Source organism: Neofelis nebulosa, chromosome 15 (assembly GCF_028018385.1).
Source record: "Neofelis nebulosa isolate mNeoNeb1 chromosome 15, mNeoNeb1.pri, whole genome shotgun sequence".
NCBI classification, from domain to species: domain Eukaryota; kingdom Metazoa; phylum Chordata; class Mammalia; order Carnivora; family Felidae; genus Neofelis; species Neofelis nebulosa.
Window position 1 is genome coordinate 37,105,950 of NC_080796.1, and position 24,941 is coordinate 37,130,890.

At 41.6% G+C, this 24,941-nt stretch overlaps 3 protein-coding genes and 1 long non-coding RNA gene across 7 annotated transcripts in view; 2 read left to right on the forward strand and 2 right to left on the reverse strand.

Annotated features, from left to right (window-relative positions):
* FLVCR1 (FLVCR choline and heme transporter 1) overlaps positions 1-2,770 on the reverse strand; it is a 38,339-nt gene extending 35,569 nt beyond the window's left edge. The window contains exon 1 of the mRNA XM_058700842.1: positions 1,812-2,770. Coding sequence (XP_058556825.1) covers positions 1,812-2,549 — 738 coding nt within the window. The 5' untranslated portion in view covers positions 2,550-2,770. The remainder of the gene's footprint in view (positions 1-1,811) is intronic.
* The window catches only part of ANGEL2 (angel homolog 2), a 254,102-nt gene that overhangs the window by 126,962 nt on the left and 102,199 nt on the right, over positions 1-24,941 (forward strand). The window lies entirely within an intron of this gene.
* The window catches only part of SPATA45 (spermatogenesis associated 45), a 30,542-nt gene continuing 8,416 nt past the window's right edge, over positions 2,816-24,941 (forward strand). Inside the window, exons 1-2 of one of the 4 annotated variants that reach the window (XM_058700867.1) lie at positions 2,816-2,943; positions 7,269-7,434. The gene's annotated coding sequence lies outside the window, so the exon portion shown is untranslated. Of the gene's footprint in view, positions 2,944-3,077; positions 3,296-7,014; positions 7,123-7,268; positions 7,435-23,401; positions 23,516-24,941 lie in introns of those variants that run through there. The other 3 variants (XM_058700869.1, XM_058700865.1, XM_058700866.1) reach the window with 3 other exon arrangements.
* Positions 10,223-23,384, reverse strand: LOC131495751 (uncharacterized). The gene is made up of 3 exons (XR_009254093.1): positions 23,060-23,384; positions 22,721-22,891; positions 10,223-10,571 (listed from the first exon to the last, which is right to left on the reverse strand). It is a non-coding gene; the product is annotated as an uncharacterized LOC131495751 (long non-coding RNA).

A 24,941-nucleotide genomic window follows, 5' to 3' on the forward strand; every position in this document is an offset into this window, starting at 1 on the left:
CGCCCCTCCCCTACTTGTGCTCTCTCTCTCTCAAAAATAAATAAATAAGGATTTTTTTTTTTTGAAGGGTCTCTCAGGTTACAGACCTGGCAGTAGAGATGGGAGAATGAAAAGTTAGGATGCTGGAATCAGATGGACTTAGGTATAAATGCTGCCACCAATTAGCTGTGTGACTTTTGGAAAATAATTTTACCCCTTCAAGTCTCAGTTTCTTTATCTATAAAATGGTGAGACTAATGGTTCCTACCTTAACATTATTAAATTCAAGGACACAATGCATGTAAAATACTTAGCATGGTGCCAGGTTCTTATTCAATAATGTTGAATATTATTATGAATGATCACTCCACAATTTAGGCTGAAGATGGGGGCCATGAGCAAGTTCACAGCTACTAGAGCCACAGGAGGGACGAGAACACCTTCCTTATAGGAAGAAGGCAGAGGTGTGCTAAATGTTAGAGGGAAAATCTGCCTATGGGAAAACATTTCCATTTATTGTTTATAAACAGATAATCCATAGATATGGAGTTAATATTTCTGTCATGCTCAATGAAGTATTAATATTGAATATAATTTTGTAAATGAAAAATACTTTAAGAAAACTGTTCCTATCTAAACACATGAAAGCAATCAACTAAAATATCAGTTATATAAATTATTTTGAATACACAACAACTACAGTTCAAGCTACCTTTTCTTCTGTACTTTTAGACAAAGAAAATAAAGAAAAAGTAGGAAGCATGTAGAGCTAGTCTTTTTATAGATTTTTAGCTAAATCTTACTGCGTGAAGTTTTTGGTTTACAGACTTTTAACTACGTTCTACTCAAGCTGAATGAACACTCAATACAATGTACAGAAAGTATCACAGAACTCCACTTGCAAAATGTATTAACAATAAAAGAAACAGTCTTCAACTACAACACACACACACACACACACACACACACACACACACACCATTCCACTTAGTAATGCTACTGGAATGCTGCTGGAATTTGAACCTATTGTGTTAGAAGGACTAGGAAGCACTTTAAGGAACAATTGACAAAATAAGCCACCCTTTTACAACGGGTTCCATGATCTGTGATCTGTCTTGCATTTTCTTACTGTTAACAATCGCTAAGTGGATTCAGGAATGTTGTGAGGTCTTTACCACCAGAACATTTATTTAGCTGTCATTTATAAGTGTCATGTGCCAGGCACTCTGCTGACTGCTAATATATAAAATTAAACAGGAGGGGCGCCTGGCTGGCTTTGTGGGAAGAGCACGCAACTCTCGATCTCGGAGTCATGAGTTCCGGCCCCCGTTGGGTGTAGAGATTACTAAAAAAGATAAATAAACTTTTAAAATGAATGAATGAATGAATGAAAATAAAACAGGAGCTGCTCACTCAAAATGAGAACAAACTTCCCAGAATCCAACACCTTCCTTTTACAAAGAAAACACTGGGGGTGAGTCTCATTCCTTACTACGCTGCCCGCTGCCTAAGTCTCATTCCTTACTACGCTGACAAGTTTTCTATGATGTTAGGGTTATATGGGCCAGTTCAGTTCATTATTTTATAGGTCATTCTCAAAGCAAGATGATAAGGCGGTCACTTTAAACCGCTTTTCAAAGTTCTGTCCTTACAAATAAATCGAACGTCCTCTTTAATCCAAGACTGCCTCCTATCTTATGACTACACATCTCCTTTCCTTCATTTATACACAACTGCCTCCTGAGGGTCCATCCATATGCTCAGCTCATACAGCCTAGTACTTTATGTTGTTCTTTCAGGATCCGATTTTCATCTATCACCCTAGTCCTTACCTGATTGCCTAGCACGGCGGTGGCACAAGCCGTGGATACCTCCTTGGGCCCAAACCACACTGAGGCGATGCGGGAGGGCAAGCCGAGAATGAACACCTGGGCCACGGAGCAGAGGCACTGGCCCAGCATGGTGACCCAGAAGAGATGCTGCTGCACGCTGGCGCACTTGACCCAGGCGCCCAGGCAGTTGAGGCCTGAGCCCAGCAAGGCGGTGAGCCGTAGGCCTCTGGTGTCCAGCAGCCACGTGGCCGGGAAGATGAGGGGTACGTAGGCCAGCATGTACACCATGGACAGCCAGTCAATGTGCAGGGAGGAGACGCCGTAGAAGCCCTCGAAGACGTTGCTGATGACACTGTACTGGATCCACTGGAAGGCGTTCACCAGCGAGTACAGGCTGAAGATCAGGAGCACCACAAAGCGCCGCGCAGACAGCGCGGTCTGGGGCGCCGGGGAGCCCTCGGTCCCCGGGGTCTCTTCCCCGGGGCTCGTGGGCAGCAGCCGAGTCTGGGTCTCCTCCTCTGGAGCCAACGGAGTCTGCGGCCTGCATAGGGCTTCCGCCGCGACAGCGAGGCTGTCCCGAGACACTCCATTCAGGGTCAGGCAGCTGGCTTTGGGCCCGTTCTGCAGCTCGGCGCTCACCTTTCCGGGAGGCTCGCCTCCCGGCACCAGGAGGTATCCATTCGTGGGCTGGTGCCCGGGTGCCATCGCTGCCCCCTCCTCATCGTTCAGCTTCACCATGTCCCTGGGGTCCCCCGCGCCGCCTCGAGCCCCGGCCCTCCTCCCCCCTCCGCACCCCGGGCCCAGGACCCGAGGCCCTCCCTGCACCCCAACCCCAACCCCTTGGCCCACCGCTCATGCGACCCTTTCCCCGGCAGAGTGAGCCCGAGCGTGAGCCGCGAACCTCAGCCCGAGCAGTCGGAGTCCGCAGGCGAAGCAGATGTACTCGAGCGCCTCCAGGCCCGCGGCACCCTGCACCAGGCCCCGCCCCAACAACGTCATGTCACCGCGGGTGACGGCTACTGACCAATCAGTGGGAGTCTCCTCCCGGCGCGTAAGCCAATCGGGGAGCTTCCGTGAGGGAGGAGGCGGGAGCAAATTTGCCCGGAGGAAAGCCGGAAGGCGGGGCTGGAAGGTAAGGCTGGGCGTCCTCCTCCCCGGAAGGATGCTGTAACCCCGAGTAACAGACTGGGGAGAGGGAGGAAGGAGGTGGGGAGGAGGTGCAAAGGGTGGGCGGGAGGGTGAGAGGCGGCCTGGGCAACTCGGCCACTCGGGACTGGGAGCAAGGGGTAGGCAGAAACGCCGGAGACAAAGAGGCAGACGAAGAGGGGCTCCCCTACGGCCAGGTCCACAGTCAGAGGACGAATTTGGCCTCGCCCCAGCACAGCTGTCAAGATCGGACCCTTCCTTTAGAGCAGACAGGACCACGTTTCAGATGTTCGTGCCACCTCGGCAGAGGGAAAACACCAGAAAGGGTTTCAATCCAAGTAAGAGATTTCGTCAGAAATCTGCCCTTGTGAAGTTGGAACCGCCCCCCCCCCCCCCCCCAAACCACCACACACACACACACAGCCTGCTGATGACTGAGGCTGGTGACAGGTGCTGTGCCTGAGCAGACCTCGTGACTCGGCATTCTCCCTTGGACCACCTCCTGTAGTTAGCACTTACTGGACATGCACATTCAGTGGGTTCAGTGGGTTCCAGGTACCGAACTTGTTTTGAACGGTATGTTCCAGACACTGTGGTGCCCTGGGGAATTAAAAACAAAAAAGAAACATAGTTCCTGCTCTCAAGAGCACGCGTTCGTAGCCTTGAAAGTCTTCTAGAGAAAATGTTAGCCCTGCTGCCAGTTTAGGAAACTAATTTTGCAATAAAACAAATAGAAAGACGCCAAATATTCATTATTAAAGTGAAATTTAAATCCGAGGTGTCTCACTATGGGTATAATCTTGAAAGGTGCTGCTATCTAGAAGCCTAAAATTACCTGGACATCTTCTCTTGCCTCTTAACGTTATTTTGGTGGTGCATATCAGATCTATGCCTCAGATATACATCAGATTACCTCTCAGTACAGGTGAAATACTGTGTAATCCTGAGGCGCCTGGGTGGCTCAGTCGGTTGAGCATCTGACTTCAGCTCAGGTCATGATCTCTCTGTCTGTGAGTTCAAGCCCCGCATTGGGCTCTGTGCTGACAGCCCAGTGCCCACTTTGGATTCTGTGTCTCCCTCTCTCTCTGCCCCTTCCCCTGCTCATGTTCTGTCCTTCTGTCAAAAATAAATAAAAACATTAAAAAAATTATAAAAAAAAGAAATACTATGTAATCCTAAACTTTAAGAAATACTGTGTGCATTTTAATATCGTTTTTGGCCATGCTATATAAATTGCCACATGTCACCACCCTCCTCCTCCTCTTCCTCCTCCCCCTCATCCTCCTCTGTCCTCTTCCCTACTTAATTTTTCTTCTTAGAGCTTACCACTGTCTAAAATGTCCTATATTTTACTTTTTTTTTTCTGGTTATTTTCTCCCTCCCCACTAGAAGGTAAGCTCCATGAGGGCAAGTCTGAAAATGTATTGCTATTTCCTGAATGACTGCAGCTAACAAGCATCGAATTACTATTTAATATTTTAAAAAATTACTTGCTTTGTAAATGAATCTGTTTTTTAGAATCGCAAATTTCCCTGCAAATATGATTTTCTAAACATTGATTTAGATAATATTTCAAATTATAGAGCTGTGTTCTCTGAATGAACAAACAAATAACCAAATATGGACTCCAAAGGACTTCAGTCTTAATTAAGAAGTTTATTTTATGGATTTCTGGAAAAAACAAAAAACAAATTTCACTGCTTAACATTCCGCACGACTTATTATTCAATACTCAGAGGCATTTTTTAAATACCTTCATGTACCATGAAAGTTTCTAAATAGCTCATGGCAAAGCTGTTTAGAAAGGGAATCCAACGGGTAGAATTTTAAATGGACCTTTCTTTACTTGTCCCAGTCATACCTTCATTCCAGATGTTCACAGTGAACATTCAGATATCTGCAAATGTCCCACCCCCTTCCTGAAACCAGAAAATGGCAGATTATATTAGGCCTCATTTCCCCATTATCCGGTGTGTGTTGGAGCTTGTCTTCTGCCAGATTGGAACAGTAACTTCCTTCTCTGCACGGAGGCAGCTTCCTGAATGTACTTCTGTAAGGGGGCATTCTTTCTGATTGTATATAGGCTTTTTCTATTTAGAGATGATTTGGCTTCTCTATGTCCTTAGCAAGAAGGACTGTGTTGAGAGTCCTCTGGGCATCCTGGATCACAGTCAGTATCTAATTTCCCTCCACATTGTTACCATCTGGCACCTATTCTGCTCTTGCCCACTTTGTCATTTGCCTTCCCTGCCCATGGCAAAGCTCTGTATCTGACCCTGTCACCATCTACATGGAGCGTCGCATCAAGAGGGTTTAGAGGAGTGGAGAAAAGCAGATCTAGAGCCAGCCTACCTGGATTTGAATCCCAACTTCAGTACTCACTAACTGCACACCCTTGGGCAAGTTACTTAGCTGTTTTATGATAGTATATGCTTCATAGGATTGTTATTATGAGGAATAAATGAGTGAATGATGGCTGGCACATGGTTTAGGCATTCTTAGTTACAGTTATTAAGGTAGTTTATATAGTGGTTAGGGTCCAGGCTCCAGATCCCATTGGCCTGGATTCAAATTCTAGCTCTTTCAGCTGCATGACTTTGGACTAGTTACAGTGTACCTCAGTTTCTGCGACTAGAATATGAAGACAATATTCATGAAATTGTTGTGAGAAATAAATGGCTGATAAATATAAAGTGCTTAAATAGTGCCTGACCTCTGATCTATAGTAATCAGTACTATACCCAGGAAATGTTGCCCAAAGCCATTATTCTCAACTCATGTCTTTCCTCAGAGTTATATCTTGTTCTCATGTTATCTGAGATTTGATCCCATCTTGCCTATTGAAGCCTGCTTGGATTGCCCTGGAGTTACTCCAACCTCTCTCAGACTGAATTCCTAATTGTAGAGCTCCTCCCCGGAGGGTGCTCTGAGAATGCCCTGAAAGGGCAGCACACGATGGAGTATACCAACTACTCTTGGCCTAACAAGTGGTAGATTTCTTATTAGAGGTGGTCAACAGTTGAATGGGCCACTATGCGACATATCTAGACCACAGATGGTACCTGTATTGGACGAGGTGTGCTGTGGATAGGATTCCTGAATTCCATAGAAAATTGAACTATATGAGATCTAAGATTTCTTCTGACTCTCGGTTTCTATGACTTATGAAAAGTCAAATACTTCCAAAGAAAGGATTAGACAAAATTCATATGCTTAGTTCAACAAAGTTCCGTAAGTAAAGAATGGACTACAGAAAAGGGAAAACTCAGCAGTATCTCTTTGTAGTATCATCCCAGTCTCTTAACCTTGCCTCCTCTCTCTGAATACTTATTAACCAGTTAGGCATGAATCATACTTTGTATCATAAATTTGGATGAATAACAGCATAAACCTTACTCTCTGCCAGAGAGGACAGTATTGGGAGCATCACTTGGCTGGGAGTCAAGAGGAGATTGAGCTACATTATGGGTGTGGAATGCCAAGTCTGAGAGAGATTTGAATAAGTAGCAGTTGAGCAATCTGAGATGTGAATGGCATCCAGGAACCAAGGTCCAAGATGCTATCAAGAGTGATGTGGCTGTTCCTGAGCAAAGGTCTCCTGCAGTCTAAGAGGTTAAGATGCAAACCAGAACAAGGCTATTAGATGTAAAATCCACCATGTTTCATGAGGAAGCGGGTAGATTTCAGCAGCCTTACCTTCAGTTTACATCACCATTACCGTGCTCTATCCACCCGAGTGGCTGAATTTATGCTATTGTAGTCTGTGGAAAGATTAAGTTGGGAAAGGAGGGGTGGAAGAGGCTGGAAACCTGAATCCTCCTATCATGTACCTTTTTTCCCCTTGAGGCATTGTGTGTGTGTGTGTGTGTGTGTGTGTGTGTGTGTGTGTGTGTGAAACATTCATAGAAAAGAATCCCAGGATTTTCCCTTCTGTGTATTTTTGTCTTGGTTCCTTTTGGCCCATGATGCCAGTTGGGTTCTTACAGAGAAACCAAATGGAAGGGGGAGGGGACTAAAAGTTCCAACCCTTTAGTCACTAGGTTGGTTCCCTTGGCAACCAGGCCCCATCCCTAGGTTCTTTCCAAAAGTCACTTCCTTAACATGACAAAGAAATCAGCACAGGAAAGTCCCAAGATTTGAGAAGTTCTGTGCCAGACACTTTGGGGTGAAGACCAAATCTATTGTTCTTATTATAAATCACTAAAACACATTAGCATGGTAGTAGGTATATATTAGCAAGACTAATTCCTGATCTCCAGGCTTGGGAGGTTGCTAATACCCATCCCGCCCTCCCTGCCACCTCTGCCTTAGGTCTGGATCACAGAAGGAGCTGGATGTGGCTGAGTATGCAGATTGGGGACAAAACCAACAGCAGAGAAGGATTGGCACAGCAGAGAAGAAATCACACCATATCGGGCCACTCAGTGACTCTAGTATGCCATGTTTGTGTTTATCTTGCAGTCTACCTCCTGATCTGGTAAGAAATGCTCTCCATCTTCCCTTAACTTAGCCAAATCCTACCCATCCTTTATGGGTACCCAGGTCAGTTCCATTCCTATCTCCTTCGTTAGTCTGTCTCCATGATTGGAGCCCCTAGAGATGTCATCCTCTTCTGACTAGTAACACCTTTGGAGCTACTCACTGAACATTTCCTGGGGGTTACTTAGCTTTTCCTTTGCATATTTTATCCCTTATCTAGATTTGAGCATCTTGAAGCTGGGGACTGGAGTTTATATCTTATTATAACACCCTCAGTACCTAAACAATTTCTTTAGTTGGCAATGTAGGGGCCCAGGGCAGGTCACCCCAAAAGGGGCCACCATGGCTTCCTGATGACTTTGCATTAAAGCTGCTGAAGAAACAGCCAGTGCAAGGACACTCTGACCTAACTCTGTCCTGCGAAAAGGGGAAATAAATCTCCCATGTGGAAGGCACCCTCCCTGTGCCAGGAGGTAGAGAGATAGGGAATCCTTATCAGCAGAAACAGGGAATTTAAAGCCAAGAAGGCCATATAAACAAACTTTGTTACTTTTGACTAATTTACTACCTCAGCCCACATGCTGTTTAGAATTTCTTACTAATTGAAGCTCCTGAACATAAGTTTTCTTTTTCCTGTCTACTCCTCACAAGTTTATTGTCTCTTTGATGAAAAAGTTTAAAAACTGCCTGCCTTATCATTGCCTTAGGTCTGAATTTCATTATTGGGCCTGTGTGTGCACATAATTAAATTTTGGGGTTTGGGGTTTTTTTTTTTCCTCTTCTGTTAATCTGCCTCATGTTAACTTAACCCTTAGACCAGATAAAAGAAGCTTGAAGGGTACAGGAAATTTTTTACTCCCGGAGAGCAGTTCATTTCATACAGAGTCACTGGTATCTAACTCAACAAATGTTTTTAGGTGGCAGTGACTAGTATTAGGAAAATGGCCAGCCCCATTATTGCAAAATTTTAAAAATGAAATTATATCAGAGGTTAAACCAGGCCTGTCTCCCTCTGAAACGTAACTAAACACACTTTAAATTCAGTTTTACATATTTGGCCATGACTGTGCATGCCTGGTGTTGTATCCTACAACCTGAGAGTAGGAATGAAATGAGACCTTGGTAATGTCTGAAGTGAGTAGCTGTCAGGAAGGGGGAAATTTCCCCCCTCACCCTCTTAGCTATTTTGGCTGGTCAAATAATTAAAACAATGTAAGACAGATTAATAGGAGAAAGCAAGTTTAATTACATACGCACAGGGAATCCAAAACATAAGAGATTCCAAAGACAGGCAAAATGAGGTCTATATGTCATCCTGAACTAAGGAGAAGGGAGTAAGGGTCTGGTACTTCAAAAGAAAGGAAGCGATTCAGAGGGAGGTGAAACCGGGTGCACGTCTGGTGAACAGATGTTTTCTGGGCCTTACAGAAACAATGAGACCCAAAGAGGAATTTTAGCAAACTGACTTGGCTAGCTCCCCACCTGCCTACCACACCTAGTTCATATTATAATGTAGTTAGTTGTCTGTGGTGATAGCTCCCTTCCTGGAGCAGGTCCCCTATCTAAATTATTCTAGGAAGTTTGAGGTGTAAGAATGAGTAAAGGGAACCTCATTTCAAATGGAGTCTCAAAGCCCTGACAGGGGAGCTCTCGCACCTGTACCCCTCCTTGCAGCAGGGAGAAGGAAGACAAGAATTCTCTTGACAAGGGAGGACATTTTTCACAGAGGTATTTATCTCTTGCTTTTAAGAAAAAGAAGGAATTTCCCTCCCAGCCCCAGCAACAAAGCACTAATCACTGCTTACAGCTGGTGAGAAATTTCCACAACCCCAAACTCTTGTTCTTCTCCAATGAACTCTTTTTTTGTTGTTTATTTATTTATTTTGAGAGACAGAGAGAAAAAATGCAAGTGGGGGAGGGGCAGAGAAAGAGAGAAGGAGAGAGAGAGAATCCCAAGCAGGCCCCAAGCTGTCAGCACAGAACCCTACATGGGGCTTGAACCCACGAACCAAGAGATCATGACCTAAGCTGAAGTCAGACGCTTAAGCAACTGACCCATCCAGGCGCTCCTCCAACAAACTTTTGTTCAAAACAACCCTCTGCCATTTTCTTCTAAAACCTACTAAAAGCTGACCTTCCCTTTGTCTCTTTGGACTCGCCTATGTTCACCATAGTTTGCCTGTCCTGAATTGCAATTCCTCTGCTATTCCCAAATAAAGTAACTGGCAATTTTATTTGTAAGATTGACAGGGGAAAGGTCTTAGGTTCTTCCTGAGCCTTTCGGGCCTTCATTGTTTTTAACTCAAAATAATCCCCATGCCAAAGCAGCACATCCTGGGGTGGCCTGTCCTAAACCTCAGCAGTTTCTTCCTCTGACACTTCCTTAGATGTTTCACGTATTAAAAGTTGATGGGGCGCCTGGGTGGCTCAGCCAGGTAAGCGTCCGACTCTTGATTTCGGCTCAGGTCATGATCTCATAGTGAGATCTCATGAGATTGAGCCCCATCTTCGGCTCTGTGCTGAGCTTGGTGCCTTCTTGGTCTCTCTCCTTTCTCTGTCCCTTCCTCTCTCTCTCTCTCTCTCTCTCTCAATAAATAAACAAACTTTTTTTTTTAAGTTGAGCTGGTGGCTGTGGAGAGTTAGTAACTGAGTGGCAAGAGATCCATAAAAGGAGAACACAATGCAGGTGAAAATGAGGATGAACAAACAGAAAAGAACAGATTGAAGTGTGTTACCCCACACCCCGTTAGATCAGTCTCCTACTCTGGGAATAGGTTAGTCTCATATAATGGGTAAAATTAGTTTATTTGCTGAAAAATACTAATCTTTTAACAGATTTTATTCATAGAAGCAACATTTTCCCCCCATGAGTACACAAATTCCTCCTTGTTGAGCCAGAGAAACACATTTTGGGGTGGCACATTTTGCTCCTCCACAGTCCTGCCTTTGAAATTTCCTCAAGAAATTTCATCGTCCAGAAGTTGAGCCAGTAGATTGTTTAGTCTCATCGAACTAGACTCAGTCCTGACGACAGGTCAGTTCAGTTAAATTCATTTCAGAAGGCCATCTTTCAGGTAGGCTACCAAAGTTAGGCCTATATTATGCAAACAATCAGGTATTTAATCAGAGGCATTTCTGTGGAAACAAAAGAAAAATAATGGTTAATGATTGGAACAAGTTGTAAACAAGTTTCTGAGTTCTGAGGGTAGCCACTTGAGATTTCTAGTTGTTAGATTTGAAGTATTTCTAGATGGACTGAGGGCAGATAGTAGCAATCTGATAGACTTTCCTAGTTTGCAGTTTGAGTGTCTCTGTGATTTTTCTGAGTGGCACCCATAGTAATAGTCAACAAGGATCGTCCACACATGAGCTCTTGTGGTGATTTCTCTGAATTTTATATACCGAGTCGTCCAACTTTAGTTTGCATGGCTTTGGAAAAAGGGCAGTTTTAGTTCTTAATGATTTAAAGACAATGGTAGGGAAAAATTGGAAATGATAGTTTGAAGATTTATAGCTAGAAGAGTTTAGGATCCAGTCCAATTTACGATGAATAGTATTAGCTTCTAATATCCACAAAGGTATGTTATTGAAACATAATTTTTCTTTATAAATACTGTGATTTCTACCAAAGATAGCAAAGCTAAGACTAATTTGTTTGCAAAATAAATCTACTTTCAATAAGCTTGGCTTGATTATATAAATACAGCAGGAGTGATGATTGATTATATATGCTCCTTTCGGTTTGCTTGCTGGAACTTTTCATAAGGAATCTCCTTTTAACAGCTTCTCAGGGTGAAGAAGTCAAACCAAATACTTGCAATCAAACTTTGTAATACCTATAGATTTGGATTAGTTACTCTCTTCTTGGGGTCCCCCGAATATCCTGAGAGGCTTGTACCTGCCAGGAAGTGACCTTCCTTACTCAACTGGTAAGGCTGTTAGGAATCCTGCAAGGAAGGTACCACGCTGATATTTCCAAGGAGTTTTATTGACTCCATAAAGTCAACCTTAGTTCCTTAAAGCAGTCTGGTCACACCTAAATCTATGCATGTCTCTTTCAAATATGACATTCCACTCAAAGCCTTTGTAATATAACCATCTTCCAACTGTGTCATGTTACAAGGAAAGCAGATTCTTATTGAACTTGGGCAAATAACTATATTGCCATGAAAATATAAGAATATCACTGAGAGTTTCTGAATTCTGGAGAGATCAGATAGGGAGAAAAAGATATTTCAATTCTGGTTACAAAGGTATACTTTATCAAATTGCTATAAGTCATAGCTTAAGAGGAAAGGCTTCCTTCTATCTATAAAACAGAAGATTAAAGAACCAACTATATTTTAAACAAAAAGTCATAAAATTAAAATCATCCTCATCAGTTCACTTGGTCCCATATAATTAATTCTTGTTCGGCTTGAATTCAGTTTTTTCATTAGTTCCAGAAATTTACCCAGTTTGATGCATATTTACATCTATTTAATTCATTTATTAATAATCATACCGAGAGGGGCGCCTGGGTGGCTCAGCTGGTTAAGCTTCCAACTTCAGCTCAGGTCATGATCTCATGGTCCATGAGTTGGAGCCCCACGTTCGAGCCCCGCGTCAGGCTCTGTGCTGACAGCTCAGAGCCTGGAGCCTGCTTCAGATTCTGTGTCTCCCTCTCTCTCTGCCCCTCCCCTGCTCATGCTCTGTCTCTGTCTCAAAAATAAGTAAAACATTTAAAAAAATAATCATACCAAGATTACTCATGAAAAATTTATGAAACATTAAAGCAGTTAGCCACCATCTTAAGTTATTTATTTATTTATTTATCTATTTATTTATTTATTTATTTTGGCTGACAATTTTGGTAACAAAGATAACATGAGCTTGTTTGACTTTTAGTAAACCAAGGTGGAAAAGCATCATACTTAATGCTGATAACTCTAAAGACTTATTTTTTTCAGCATCTGTATCATACATTTTTTCTCTTTTTTAAATTGAAATGTAAGTAACATGTAATACTAGTTTCAAGAGTACAATATAGTGAGTCAACAATTCTTTTAATGTTTATTTATTTTTGAGAGAGACAGAGCATGAGTGAGGGAGAGACAGAGAGAGATGGAGACAGAATCTGAAGTAGGTTCCAGGCTCTGAGCTGTCAGCACAGAGCCTGATGTGGGGCTCAAACCCACAAACTGTGAGATCATGACCTGAGCCAGAGTCAGAGGCTTAACTGGCTGAGCTACCCAGGCACCCTGAGTCAACAATTCTATGCTTTACTCAGTGCTCATCACGATAAGTATACTCTTAATCCCCTTCACCTATTTCACTCATCCCCCTATTGATCTCCCCTCTGGTAACCACCAGTTTCTTCTCTGTAGTTAAGGGTCTGTGGTTTTTTGTCTCTTTTTTCCTTTATTTGTTCACTTGTTTTGTTTCTTAAATTACACATATGAATGAAATATGATATTTGTCTTTCTCTGACTGACTTATTTCACTTAGTGTTATACCCTCTAGGTCCATCCATGTCGTGGCAAATGGCAAGGTCTCATTCCTTTTATGGCTGAGGAATATTCCATTCATATATTATATGTTATGTAATAGTCCATTGTATATGTTACATATATATCACATCTTCTTTATCCATTCATCTATGGATAGACACTTGGGCCGCTTCCATATCTTGGCTGTTGTCAATAATATTGCAAAAAACATAGGGGTGCATATATTTTTTTGAGTTAGTGTTTTCATTTTCTTTGGGTACACACCCAGTAGTGTGATTCCTGGATCATATAGTGTTCTATTTTTAATTTTTTGACAAACTTCCATACTGTTTTCCACAGTAGCTACATCAGTTTGTGTTCCCACCAACAGTGCATGAGGAGTCCATTTTCTCCACATCCCCGCCAACATTTGTTGTTTCTTGTTTTGTTTTTTTTTAACGTTTATTTATTTTTTTTTTTTGAGACAGAGAGAGACAGAGCACGAACGGGGGAGGGTCCGAGAGAGAGAGGGAGACACAGAATCTGAAGCAGGCTCCAGGCTCTGAGCTGTCAGCACAGAGCCCGACGTGGGGCTTGAACTCACGAACCACAAGATCATGGCCTGAGCCGAAGTCGGACGCTTAACCGACTGAGCCACCCAGGCGCCCCTGTTGTTTCTTGTTTTTGATGTTAGCCATTCTGACAGGTGTGAGGTGGTATGTCCTTAGAGCTTTGATTTGCATTTCCCTGGTGATGAGTGATGTTGAACATCTCTTCATGTGTCTATTGGCCATCTGTATTTCTTATGTTTATTAAACCAACAAATTTAAACTTTGCTTTTATTAACTGAAAAATTTCCTAGATCACATGAACCTGAAAAACATTTAGCTTAGTTTCTACTATATTTTTGAGATTTAGAACTGCTCGAGTTATAAGTGCTTAATTTTAAGCCAGTTATATAGTGCTCTTTTACAAGTTAATTCTGATAATACCATCTGGAGGTAGAAAAACACCATATTTGTAATGTAGAAAACAGAGTTTTTATAGCTTTCCATTAAAAATTGTTAGCTACGAATCAAGTATAGCAATATAAAACTCACTAGTATATAAGTTAAGTTTATCTACTTGGATGGCTAAAGCTTTTTACCAGTAGTATTTGTGGAGAAGGCACATGATTTGTATTTGCTCTTGACAAGTAAGTAATCTTATGGAAGCTGTGGAGCACTTTGTATTTTTTAAAAGGTCATTTTTCCTGCTCCTACCCCTTTTAGTCTTAGGCAAGTGTGGCCATTGTTTTAGATACCCCCTGGGGTGTTTATATTGCAAAGGCAACAAACGTAAGATTTATATCTCGAAAGGACAGAGAAAGAATGTAAGTTCCTCCGAGAAGAACTTTGGTTTTTTAAGGTCAATAATTTACAAGCCTTATGAGAAAAATGGGGGAAGTTATAGGATTGGTGAAAGCAATAGATAGACTTTGCATTGCCTCTAGAGCTGCATTTAAAAAAAATGTTTATATATTTTTGAGAAAGAGAGAGTGGGACAGAGGATCCCAAGAGGGCTCTGTGCTGACAGCAGAGAGCTTGATCAAAAGGGGGGGAAATTGTTAAAAAGAAAACCACAGGCCCAAAATGGCATCAATTAGGTTAAGGTCTCAATTCCATAGCCCAAAGGCTTAGTACCTAACCTTACTGCAGTTTCAACCCCCCAGGAGTGCAAGCTTTACGTAGTCAACATGAGAAGTTCCTGGTCAGCACTAGGAAATTTACTCATGGGCCCTTCCCATTCCCTTTAAGAAGGTAACTTTGCCTGAAACAATGGATTCTTTGCAAATAATTTTCTTTTTTCCATTTTCTGTCTACCTTTAAAAACCTTTGCTTTTGGGGCGCCTGGGTGGCGCAGTCGGTTAAGCGTCCGACTTCAGCCAGGTCACGATCTCGCGGTCCGTGAGTTCGAGCCCCGCGTCAGGCTCTGGGCTGATGGCTCAGAGCCTGGAGCCTGTTTCCGATTCTGTGTCTCCCTCTCTCTCTGGCCCTCCCCCGTTCATGCTCTGTCTCTCTCTGTCCCAAAAATAAAAATAAAAAACGTTGAAAAAAAAAAAATTAAAAAAAAAAATAAATAAAAACCTTTGCTTTTCTGTAGCCCGTTGGAGCTCCCCTCTACTTCCTAGGTAGGATGCTACCCAATTCATGAATCAACTAATAAAGCCAATTAGACCATTAAAATGTCCTCAGTTGAATTTTTGTTATTTAATAGTGTATATAGTTTTATTTTAGCATAGGGGAGGAGACCTAAAAAAAAAAATTCCTATCAGGCTTTGACTATCAGCTTCCACTTTCTGATCAATTTTTAACCATATAGCTACTTAAAAAATGTTTTTTTTTTTTAAATATCCTGTCAATTTTTAGCTGGGATGGATACTAAATGTTTCTGGCAGTATTAAACAACTTTATGGACCCTTCAAAGGGTCTTCAAAGAGGGTGCAAAGATTATTACCTTCTCAAGATCCAGAATCATTCTCAAAGATAGCCAAAAGAAAGAACTGACAGCCAGCATGTCCCAGGCAGGCAGAAAGCCAAGCCAAGCTCCCAGGACACAAAACAAACTTAGTAAGATTTTACTATTTTTTTCCTACTTTTTAGATACCTACAGTTTCCAGGACCACAGCTCTTAGACATAAAATAAACAGGTGTGCCAGAAGATGGTCTGCTTAATTGTTTGGATCTTAAGAAGGAAGAACTTATGTTGGACGCGGAGTTTTAATTTTTGGTCTAAGGACTAATTTCTGTTTTTTCATCTTGGAAAAAGGATTCTATGAGGTTTGCTGTTACATTCTTTTGTATCTACTTTTTAATTTTAATAAGACAATTCTTTAGGATGAGAGCTCTCTAAAATTTTTCAAATACAGTAGTTTTTCTAATTTAGAAGATCTGTTGTCTGGCCACTGATGAGTAGGATCTATTCATCTCAGTAGTGAGTCAAGCTTAAGCCTTCTTATGCCTTAACCAAGGACACAAGAGGCATCCCACAAGACAGTGTAAAATATCAGCTCTCACAAAGATCTAGAGAGTTCATTTCCAAAGATAGACTGTGAAAGCAAAGTTTTGGATCTGGACCCTTGGTCTAAACTCCCCTTCTCTGGGGCACCTGGGTGGCTCAGTTGGTTGAGCTTCTGACTTTGGCTCAGGTCATGATCTCATGGTCTGTGAGTTCGAGCCCCGCGTCAGGCTCTTTGCTGACAGCTCGGAGCCTGGAGCCTGCTTCGGATTCTGTGTCTCCCTCTCTCTCTGACCCTCCCCCATTCATGCTCTGTCTCTCTCTGTTTCAAAAATAAACATAAAAAAAAATTTTTTTAATAAAATAAAATAAAATAAACTCCCCTTCTCAAAGCCCAGCCCCATCTCCTTGAATCCTAAAACTCCAACTTCCCCAGGAAAAAAAACATTTTAACAACCAGCTGCCTGTTACAATTTCCCTTTCCTGACAATATTTGCAGAGCACTTCTGCCTGACCTCTAATCCTAGGGAAAACAACTTACTTAGGTAAATACTGAATGTCAGCAAGTGAACTGAGCAAAAGCACCCAGGAAGAGCAACAGGGCTTTGCTCTTATTATTCGACTCCTCCCACTTTCTAGGGCTCTGTAATCAAGTTCTGCCAGTTGCAGGCATTCCTGTGCCATGTCCTTTGTGGATGTATCCTGGCAAAGAATTCAGGTCCCCAGGACAGCAGCAGATCTTTTAAATTATAAAGCCCCTAGGGGAACCTGGGTGGCTCAGGCAGTTAAGCTTCCAACTCTTGATTTCGGCTTAGGTCATGATCTCACAGTTCCTGAGATCAAGCCCCACGTCGGGCTCTGTGCTGAAAAATGAAGAGCCTGCTCGGTGTTCTCTCTCTCTCTCCCTCTCTTTATATCCCTCCCCTGCTCTCTCTCTCTCTCAAAATAAATTTTTAAAAAACATTAAAAAAATAAAAATAAAACCCCTTAACCTATGCTCTGGGAGGATCCTACCAAATTTACAGAAGAATTAGAAAGATTAGTGGCTATTTACAACCCCACTCACACGGGCCTAGACTGGCTATTAAGGACTGTTCTTCCCACCCATGATTATATTGATGTGGGAAAGAAAGGCAAAAGAAAACAATTAAATTTCCTTACAATTTACAGTCCACTGACAAGTCCTTGAGACAGGCAAAGTGACCTTCCTCTAGGAAGTCAGCTGCCTGGATGATGACACTTCGCTGAGGGCAAAAGGCACTCTTAGCCAACCCCCCAGGATCCTGTAAGTCTACTTAAACGTGTAAAAACTCTTTTTGAAATGCCTTTATCTCTACCCCCCAAGATATATGTTGGCAATTATACTCTAAGCATATGGCCCCCTGAAAGATATCTAAAGGGTCTCATAACTAAGGTTTTATTAGACAGTAATAAATGGCCCTTTCCTAACCATAGCTAGCCCCCTCGAGGTCCTGGAAACCTTGCTTCCAAAATTCCTTAGAGACTTACATTTTCCCTAACCCCCTGGTATAATCAGTCACCCGTCACAACCCCAGTGCAGCTCTTTCTGCCCACCATCCTCTCCCCATGTTTTAATAAAACCACCTTCTCACATTGAAGATGTCTCAAAAATTCTATCTTGGTCATTGGCTATAATCCCCAACATTTTCACATCAATATGATGGTTATGAGACAAGCTAGATGGTCCCCTGGAGAATACCGCCCTCACTAAGGAAACAGATGGCCCTAGCTATTCCCAGCCCCTCCTGCACATGACCAGGAAACAGTTCAGTTGGAGGCTGATATCTAAGGCTTCATAGGAGCAATGTTCGAGGTGTTCCCCCTCAGAGTAAATTGGTCTGAGGTTGAACTATGTACTTAGTTGTTCTTTGAGCACATAATAGCTCTTCTTTGAGCTCTCCTTTGAGCACTCTACATAGTACTATGAACTATGTACTTAGCTCTTCTTTGAGCACATAAAAGCCTTTGTTGAATGTTCTGTACATACTTTTCAAAGACAAACTGCATTAAATCCAGAAGCCCTGGAACATTGCAATCTTTTAATTTCTGCTTTAGTGGGAAATTTTCTCCCGGATGTTAAATAACAAATCCACCTGCTCTGTTGGTGAGGGCAACCACTAAGCATAATAATGGAGACAGCTACTTAAAAAAAATTTTTTTTTAATGTTTATTTTCTGAGAGAGAGAGCGTGTGTGTGCATGAGCAGGAGAGAGGCAGAGAGAGGGAGACACAGAACTCAAAGCAGGCTCCAGGTTCCGAGCTGTCAGCACAGAGCCTGATGTGGGGCTCGAACTCACAAGCCATGAGATTGTGACCTGAGCCGACGTTGGACGCTTAACCGCTTAACCGACTGAGCCACCCACCTGCCCCTGAAGGCAGCTACTTAATTCTTTGAAAATAGCTTGCAGGAAAGCAGGAGAAAAAGAACTGATAGCAACAATTCCTGCTTTGCAACCTGAATCTTTGGAAAGGCAAAAGCAGGACTCAGAGTAATTCAAGGCCCATTCAGATCTCCCCCTATTCGCCTCCAGACAAGCACAGATATTGCAAGAATCCAGGTCACCGGAAGAGAAATTGTCCTGTATTAAGAAAGAGGAAAATTCAAGAAGCAATTTCCCTAAACCCTATCACCCTCAGAGAGTGTGCTTTTCTCCTGAGGGACAATTCCCCCTTGAATGACAGTGCGAGCCGGTCCTCAGTCACACCCCAGAGCCCACCATTAACCTTAAAATGAGGATCAGGAATTGGATTTCTTAATTGACACTCATGTGACTTTCTCTACCATCTGCTCCGAGGATTTATCTCTACCTGTCACCTCTGATTTTAATCAGGGGGTAATCAAACTAAGTAGGGAACTTGTATAGACTCCCTCATCCCCCTAAAGGCACTGGCTGAGTGAGACCATAAAGCCTCCAGATCTAAACTTGAATGGTTGCAAACAACCACTAACTACTTAGGACATGAGACATCTCAGGGCATCAGAAGCTTACTCCACAACACCATCCATCAATTTTGTCCATCTATCTCCCTGAAACAAATCAACGGTTATGTAAATTGGGGGGTGGGGGGAGGCAGCTGACTATTGCAGCCAAAGGATTCCTAATTTTGTAGACCTTGTTAAACTTCTGTATGCCCTTCTCCCAGACACCAGCCAGAGCCCATTTCCTGGCTTTCAGAGACATTAACCTCCTTTCAAGCCTGGAAACTAACATTGTCAACACCCCCAGCTCTTGGTTTACCTAATTTTAACAAACCTTTTCATCTATACTGCCATGAAAATAATGGCATTGCTGCAAGCATTCCAGGACAATCTTTTGCTCTCAGATACAACCAGTAGCATATTTCTCATGCCAGTTAGACCCTGTGGCATTGGCTTGACCCCCATGTTTATTTATTTGTGGTGACCACAGCTGCCACCTTGGTTGACAAAGCCAGTACTCTTACGTTAGTCTCCCCCATTAACCTGTGTGTTCCCCATGCTGTGTCTGCTCACTTACGAGTTCATAAGACACGGCACCTCTCTACACAGTGACAGACCACTTACAAACAAGCTCTTTTGACTAGCCCTCCCATCATCTCACATCGTTGTAACACTTTAAATCCAGCTACCTTACTACCCCTCCCTGACAATGGAGAGCCCACGCTATTCCCGGTGATTGCCTTACAACTATAGAAATGGTCTCAAAGCCATGAGAGGATTTCTCAGACATCCCTTTAGACAACCCAGACTTAACTTCTAGTTTTTGATGGCTCCTATTAATGACATTTATGGGGAAACATAACTAGTTATGCCATAGTTTCCCCATAGGAAACAATGGAGGCATGTTCTTTGCCCACTGTAAAGTCAGCTCAAGCAGCTGAACTCACAGCTCTTACTAGAGATTATAGTTTGACATAGGGAAAACTGCCACTATTTACACAGAGTCCAAATATGCTGTTGGCACCATTTGGAAATCCTCTGGATTCTTCAATTCTGCAGGTACTCCCATTGCTAATGGGCATATAATTGCTGCCTACCACAAGCTCTTCATCTCCCTTTTAGAACTGTCACTGTTCACTGTTCAGCCCCTACTAAGAAAACTGATGCTATATCTTTTGGAAATGATAGGACTGACAGAGCTACTAAATATGCAGCCCCCAAACAGACCTCTTTATCCTTTCTCCACCCAATTTTAAAACCTGCCTTTATTCCTGACTGACAGAACCAAGTTTTACAGCTGCCCAAACCAGACTATAGGCTTCCTAGAACAACTATAGTATTCTGCAATCTTACAGATTGACAGGAACTCATGGATCATGGAAATGTATGAAAGTTCACTTTACCGATGGCAAAAGTCATGGAATACTCCAGGTCCTGGAAATTACAGGTTCAACTCCAACCTTGTCTGTAAACCACACTGGTCTTTCTATTTTATGTGGCAACAAAGTATGTAAAGGGTTCCCACCTAAATGGTCAGAATGATGTGAACTTGGGTACTTGGCCTCTTCTGTCACTGAATACTCCACCCTAAATGCCAGGCAAATTACAAACGTGGTCTCCTCTGTTCTTAAATGCGTGCTATGTAAATGTATCACTCGGGAAGTCAAAAAATCTGCTTGTACATCACAACTCCAAGGTTTTTTATCAGCATTGAGGGTCATATTTCCAAACTTTGGAGGTTATGAATTGGGAAAAGCAATCCTAAATCTCTCTGTGGTAATGGAACAAGAGTTGGATATCACTATGCAAACGTTGAAAATACTCGAGTCAGAAGTTAACAGGTTAGCCTGCATGGCACTCCAAAACCAATATACCCTAGATACATTGCCCAGCAAGGAGAAGTTTGTGCAATCATCAGTGAAAAATGCTACTTCCATGTAAATCAAACACTGCAAATAGTATCTAGCTTATATCTGTTAAAAGAAAGGATTAATATTTTTCATCAGGTAAATGAAGTTCAGACATTTTGTTGCACCGACCTATTTCCAGAATTGGGGAACTGGTTTAATGTTGTATGGGACATGTGCTTTGATTTGTTCTTTTCTGTTTGCTCCTCATTCTACTCTCTGTTTTTCTCTCCCTTTGCAGATCTCTTGGCTCCTAACCCATTTTCTCTTTCCACAGTCACCAACTTAGCTTTTAATATGTAAAAATTCCAGGGAAGTTTCAGAGGAGAGAACTGTAAGGATTCAGAACAGTGGCCCCAAGATGTACCATTTGGCATGCAGATTATTTCAAGATGAAAACAATTGTTGGGAAGGAAAAATTTTCCTCTCCCATTCAAGATTCATCTAACTGGTCTAAGAATTAAATTGACATGAGATAGATTAACAGGACAGAATCCAATTTAATTATGAATGTACAGGAAATCCACATAAACACGAGAGATTCCAAAGACAGTCAGGAAAGTGGGGATATATATGTCATCCTGAACAATGGAGATGAAAGTAGGGGTTTGAGACTTCAAAGGGAAGTAAAGAAAATCCCAGGAAGATGAAAAAGATAAATTTTCAGTAAGTAAATGTTTGCAGGGCCATATAAAAACAATGAGATATAGAGAAATTTTAACAAACTTGGTTCCTCCCTGTCCACCAACGTAGTTCATATTATACTGTAGTTATCTGCGGTGATTGCTCCCTTTCTGGACCAGGTCCTCTATTTGAATTCTTTTAGGCAGCCAAGGGGAAAGTCAAAGTTTCTTCCTGAACCGTTTGGGCCTTGATTGTTTTTGGCTCAAAATAATGCTCATGCTTAAGCATCACATCCTGTGGTGGCCTACCCATCATAGCAAATAAGAGTAAATCTAGGAAAATGGGGATAGGATACCTTAGAATGTAGCCTAAAATCTTTATTGGAAGAGTAACCTTTGAGCGAGGAAAAATTGTTGGCTTAAGAATTATTCAAATTGGCTCTCTTATGTGACAAATGATTGCCTTGTAAAATAATGATAGAGCATTACTCTTAGATACAACACACATAACTTTCTGAATTGATAAACTAATCTAACCAATGTACATTTTAGAAAAAACTTATAATGCTTGTGTTGGGGCTCAGGGCAGGCTACCCCAAAATATGCCACTTTGGCATCTTGATTATTTTGAGTTAAAGTTACTTAAGAAACAGCCAGTGCAAAAAGGAGACCCTGACACTCCTTTGTCTCCAGAAAGCAAGAAATTAATCTCCCATGTGAAAGGTACCCTCCCTGTACCAGGAGGTAGAGAGACATCCTTATCATCAGAGAGAGAGAATTCAGGGTGAAGAAGCCTTTATAAACAAACCTTCTTACTTTTACTAACTTACTGCCCCAGTCCAAATTCTAAATTCTTACTAGTTAAAGTTCCCAAACATAAGTTTTCTTTATCCTGTCAACTCCTCACTAATTTATTGTTTCTTTGTATAAAACAAGCTGCCAGCCTTGGTCGTATCTGTAGGACCTCTGTGCGTACAAATTAACTTTGATTCTTTCCTGTTATCTGTCTTATGTCAATTTAATTCTTAGACCAGCCAGAAGGATCTTGAAGTTAGAGGAAAATTTTCCCTCCCCAACACTTGCTTTATATGCTTTATAGTTTACAAGTCCCTTCATCTGTTGTCTCATTTCATCCTCACAATACCTCAGTACTGATATCAGCCCATTTCAGCTAAGGACGCTGAAGCTCACAGATGCAGAAATATTCTTCCAGGTTGCACTCTAGCGAGGGAGGATTTAGCCCCTGGCCCACAGGTGCCAGGGTTGTGCCCAACTAATTAGATCTCTTGATAAGCCTTTTGGATTATCTGGGAGCTTTACGAAAAAAACAAAACCAACAGCAAAATACCTTCTTATCTTCAGCAGCCGCCCTGCACTGGTCTCATTAGAGACACCAAACTCATCAGAGTTGGGTGGTCTTCTTTTGCTGACCCTTCATATACTTCTTTAGGGAATTCATTTTTCTGGCATTGTGAACTCCTCTCTTCAATACCAGTCTTATTTCTACTATCCTGTATTCCTGTAAAAAGAAAAAGAAATGATTACTTTTGGATTTCTGAAGATTTTTTTTACAGGGAGGCTTCCTCTTCTGATAAAAAAAAAGACGTATGAATAAAATAATTCCCCAAGTGAAATAAGAAGTTTTAATAAAACCAATAAAAATAGCTATGGTTTACTAAGTACCTACCTTAAACCTTTAGACTATAAGCTCCATTGGGATAGGTATCCATTTGTCCCCAGTACCCAGAACACCACCAGGCACAGAGTAGGTGTTCAACAAATATCAGTATGTGTAATAAATTGATGCCAGGCACAATGTAAAGAGCTTTCCATGCACATCTCATTGAATTCCAACTTCTTCCCTACCTCCTACAGTATACACACAAACCTACAACTTAATGAAATAGGTATCTTTATCCCAGATGAAGAGATTGATATTAAGAGATTGAGTAATTTATTAGAGGATACATGGCTGATAAGTAAATGGTCTCTCTAACTCCAAAACTTCTCTTAATTAGGGTTCTATGAATAGAACAAAGTTGGAATGGCTTAGATCATAATGTCCCATCACCAAGGTAATATCTCAGTGGGCTGATCCAAACCAGTGGACTTCAAATAGGCTTTGGGTTGCTGTACATTAAAGGTAATTTATAATAACATACCTGTAGAAACAGGAGTATATTTTCTACATCTATGCAGTTGATTCTTGTTTTTGCAGTTATGTTTATAGTTATGTTTATAGTTATGTTTATAGTTATGTTCTATAAAGTGGCCCCAAGTATTGAATTAGCAAATACTCAGTCAATTGCTCTTAGGGGAAATACAGGGATAGGTCCTTGTGAGTCTCTGGTAATAAGATTTTTGTCAACCAATCAATATATAACCTTATTTCATGTATGTATCTGTATGTATAATTATTTAATACATACTGTTGATTCATTAACATTGAGCTCACAACCAACAGCACTATACATGCTTGAACAAAGCTTATCTAACACACATAAGGCACATTACAGCCTTCTTGCTGCTTAGGAGCACTAGCCAGCACTTTAGCACTGTACTTGGGGAGCATTCTAAAAAAAAAAGAAAAACAAACAAACAAAAAACCCTAGTAATACTAAACAGATCAGGAAAAGGACACTTGTTTATAGGATGAAAGCTGAATCAAGAAGGTGGAGTGTCCCCTTGTTTGACCTTAGCTGGGAATATGCATATCAAGGAGACTCAGATTTTTGCTACTCTGTGCGTTTCTGGGAATGACTATTAAAATGCCCAAGTATTGATTTTGAGATAACAAATAAGTGTTTATGAGTAGGCAAATTTGCAAAGATGGAATTCATGAATAATGAGGATGTACTGTATATACATGCTTAATATTTTCAAAGTCCTTTATTTTTTATTTTTGGGTTTTTTTGCCTATTTGTATTTATTTATTTCAAAGTTTTATTTAAATTCTAGTTAGTTAACATACAGTGTAATATTGGTTTCAGGAGTAGAATTTAGTGATTCATCGCTTACATATAACACCCAGTACTCCATAACAAGTGCCCTCCTTAATACCCATCACCCACCCACCAACCCTTGGTTTGTTCTCTATCACTAAGAGTCTTTTATTGTTTGTTTCCCTCTCTCTCTCTCTCTGTTTTTCTTTTCCCTTGCCATATGTTAATCTGTTTTGTTTCTTAAATTCCACATATGAGTGAAGTCATATGGTATTTGTCTTTCTCTGCCTGTCTTGTTTCAATGAGCATAGTATACTCAAGCTCCATCCATGTCTTTGCAAATGGCAAAATTTCATTCTTTTTGATGGCTGAGTAATATTTCATTATAAATATATATACCACATCTTTATCCATTCATCAGTTGATGGACATTTGGGCTGTTTCCATAGTTTGGCTATTGTTGGTGATAAGGCTATAAGTATCGAGGTACACACACGTGTGTGTGTGTGTGTGTGTGTGTGTGTTTTGATTTTTAAAAAGTAATCTCTACACCCAACATGGGGCTCAAACTTCCAAACTGAGACCAAGAGTCACATGCTCTACCAACTGAGTCAGCGAGGTGCCACT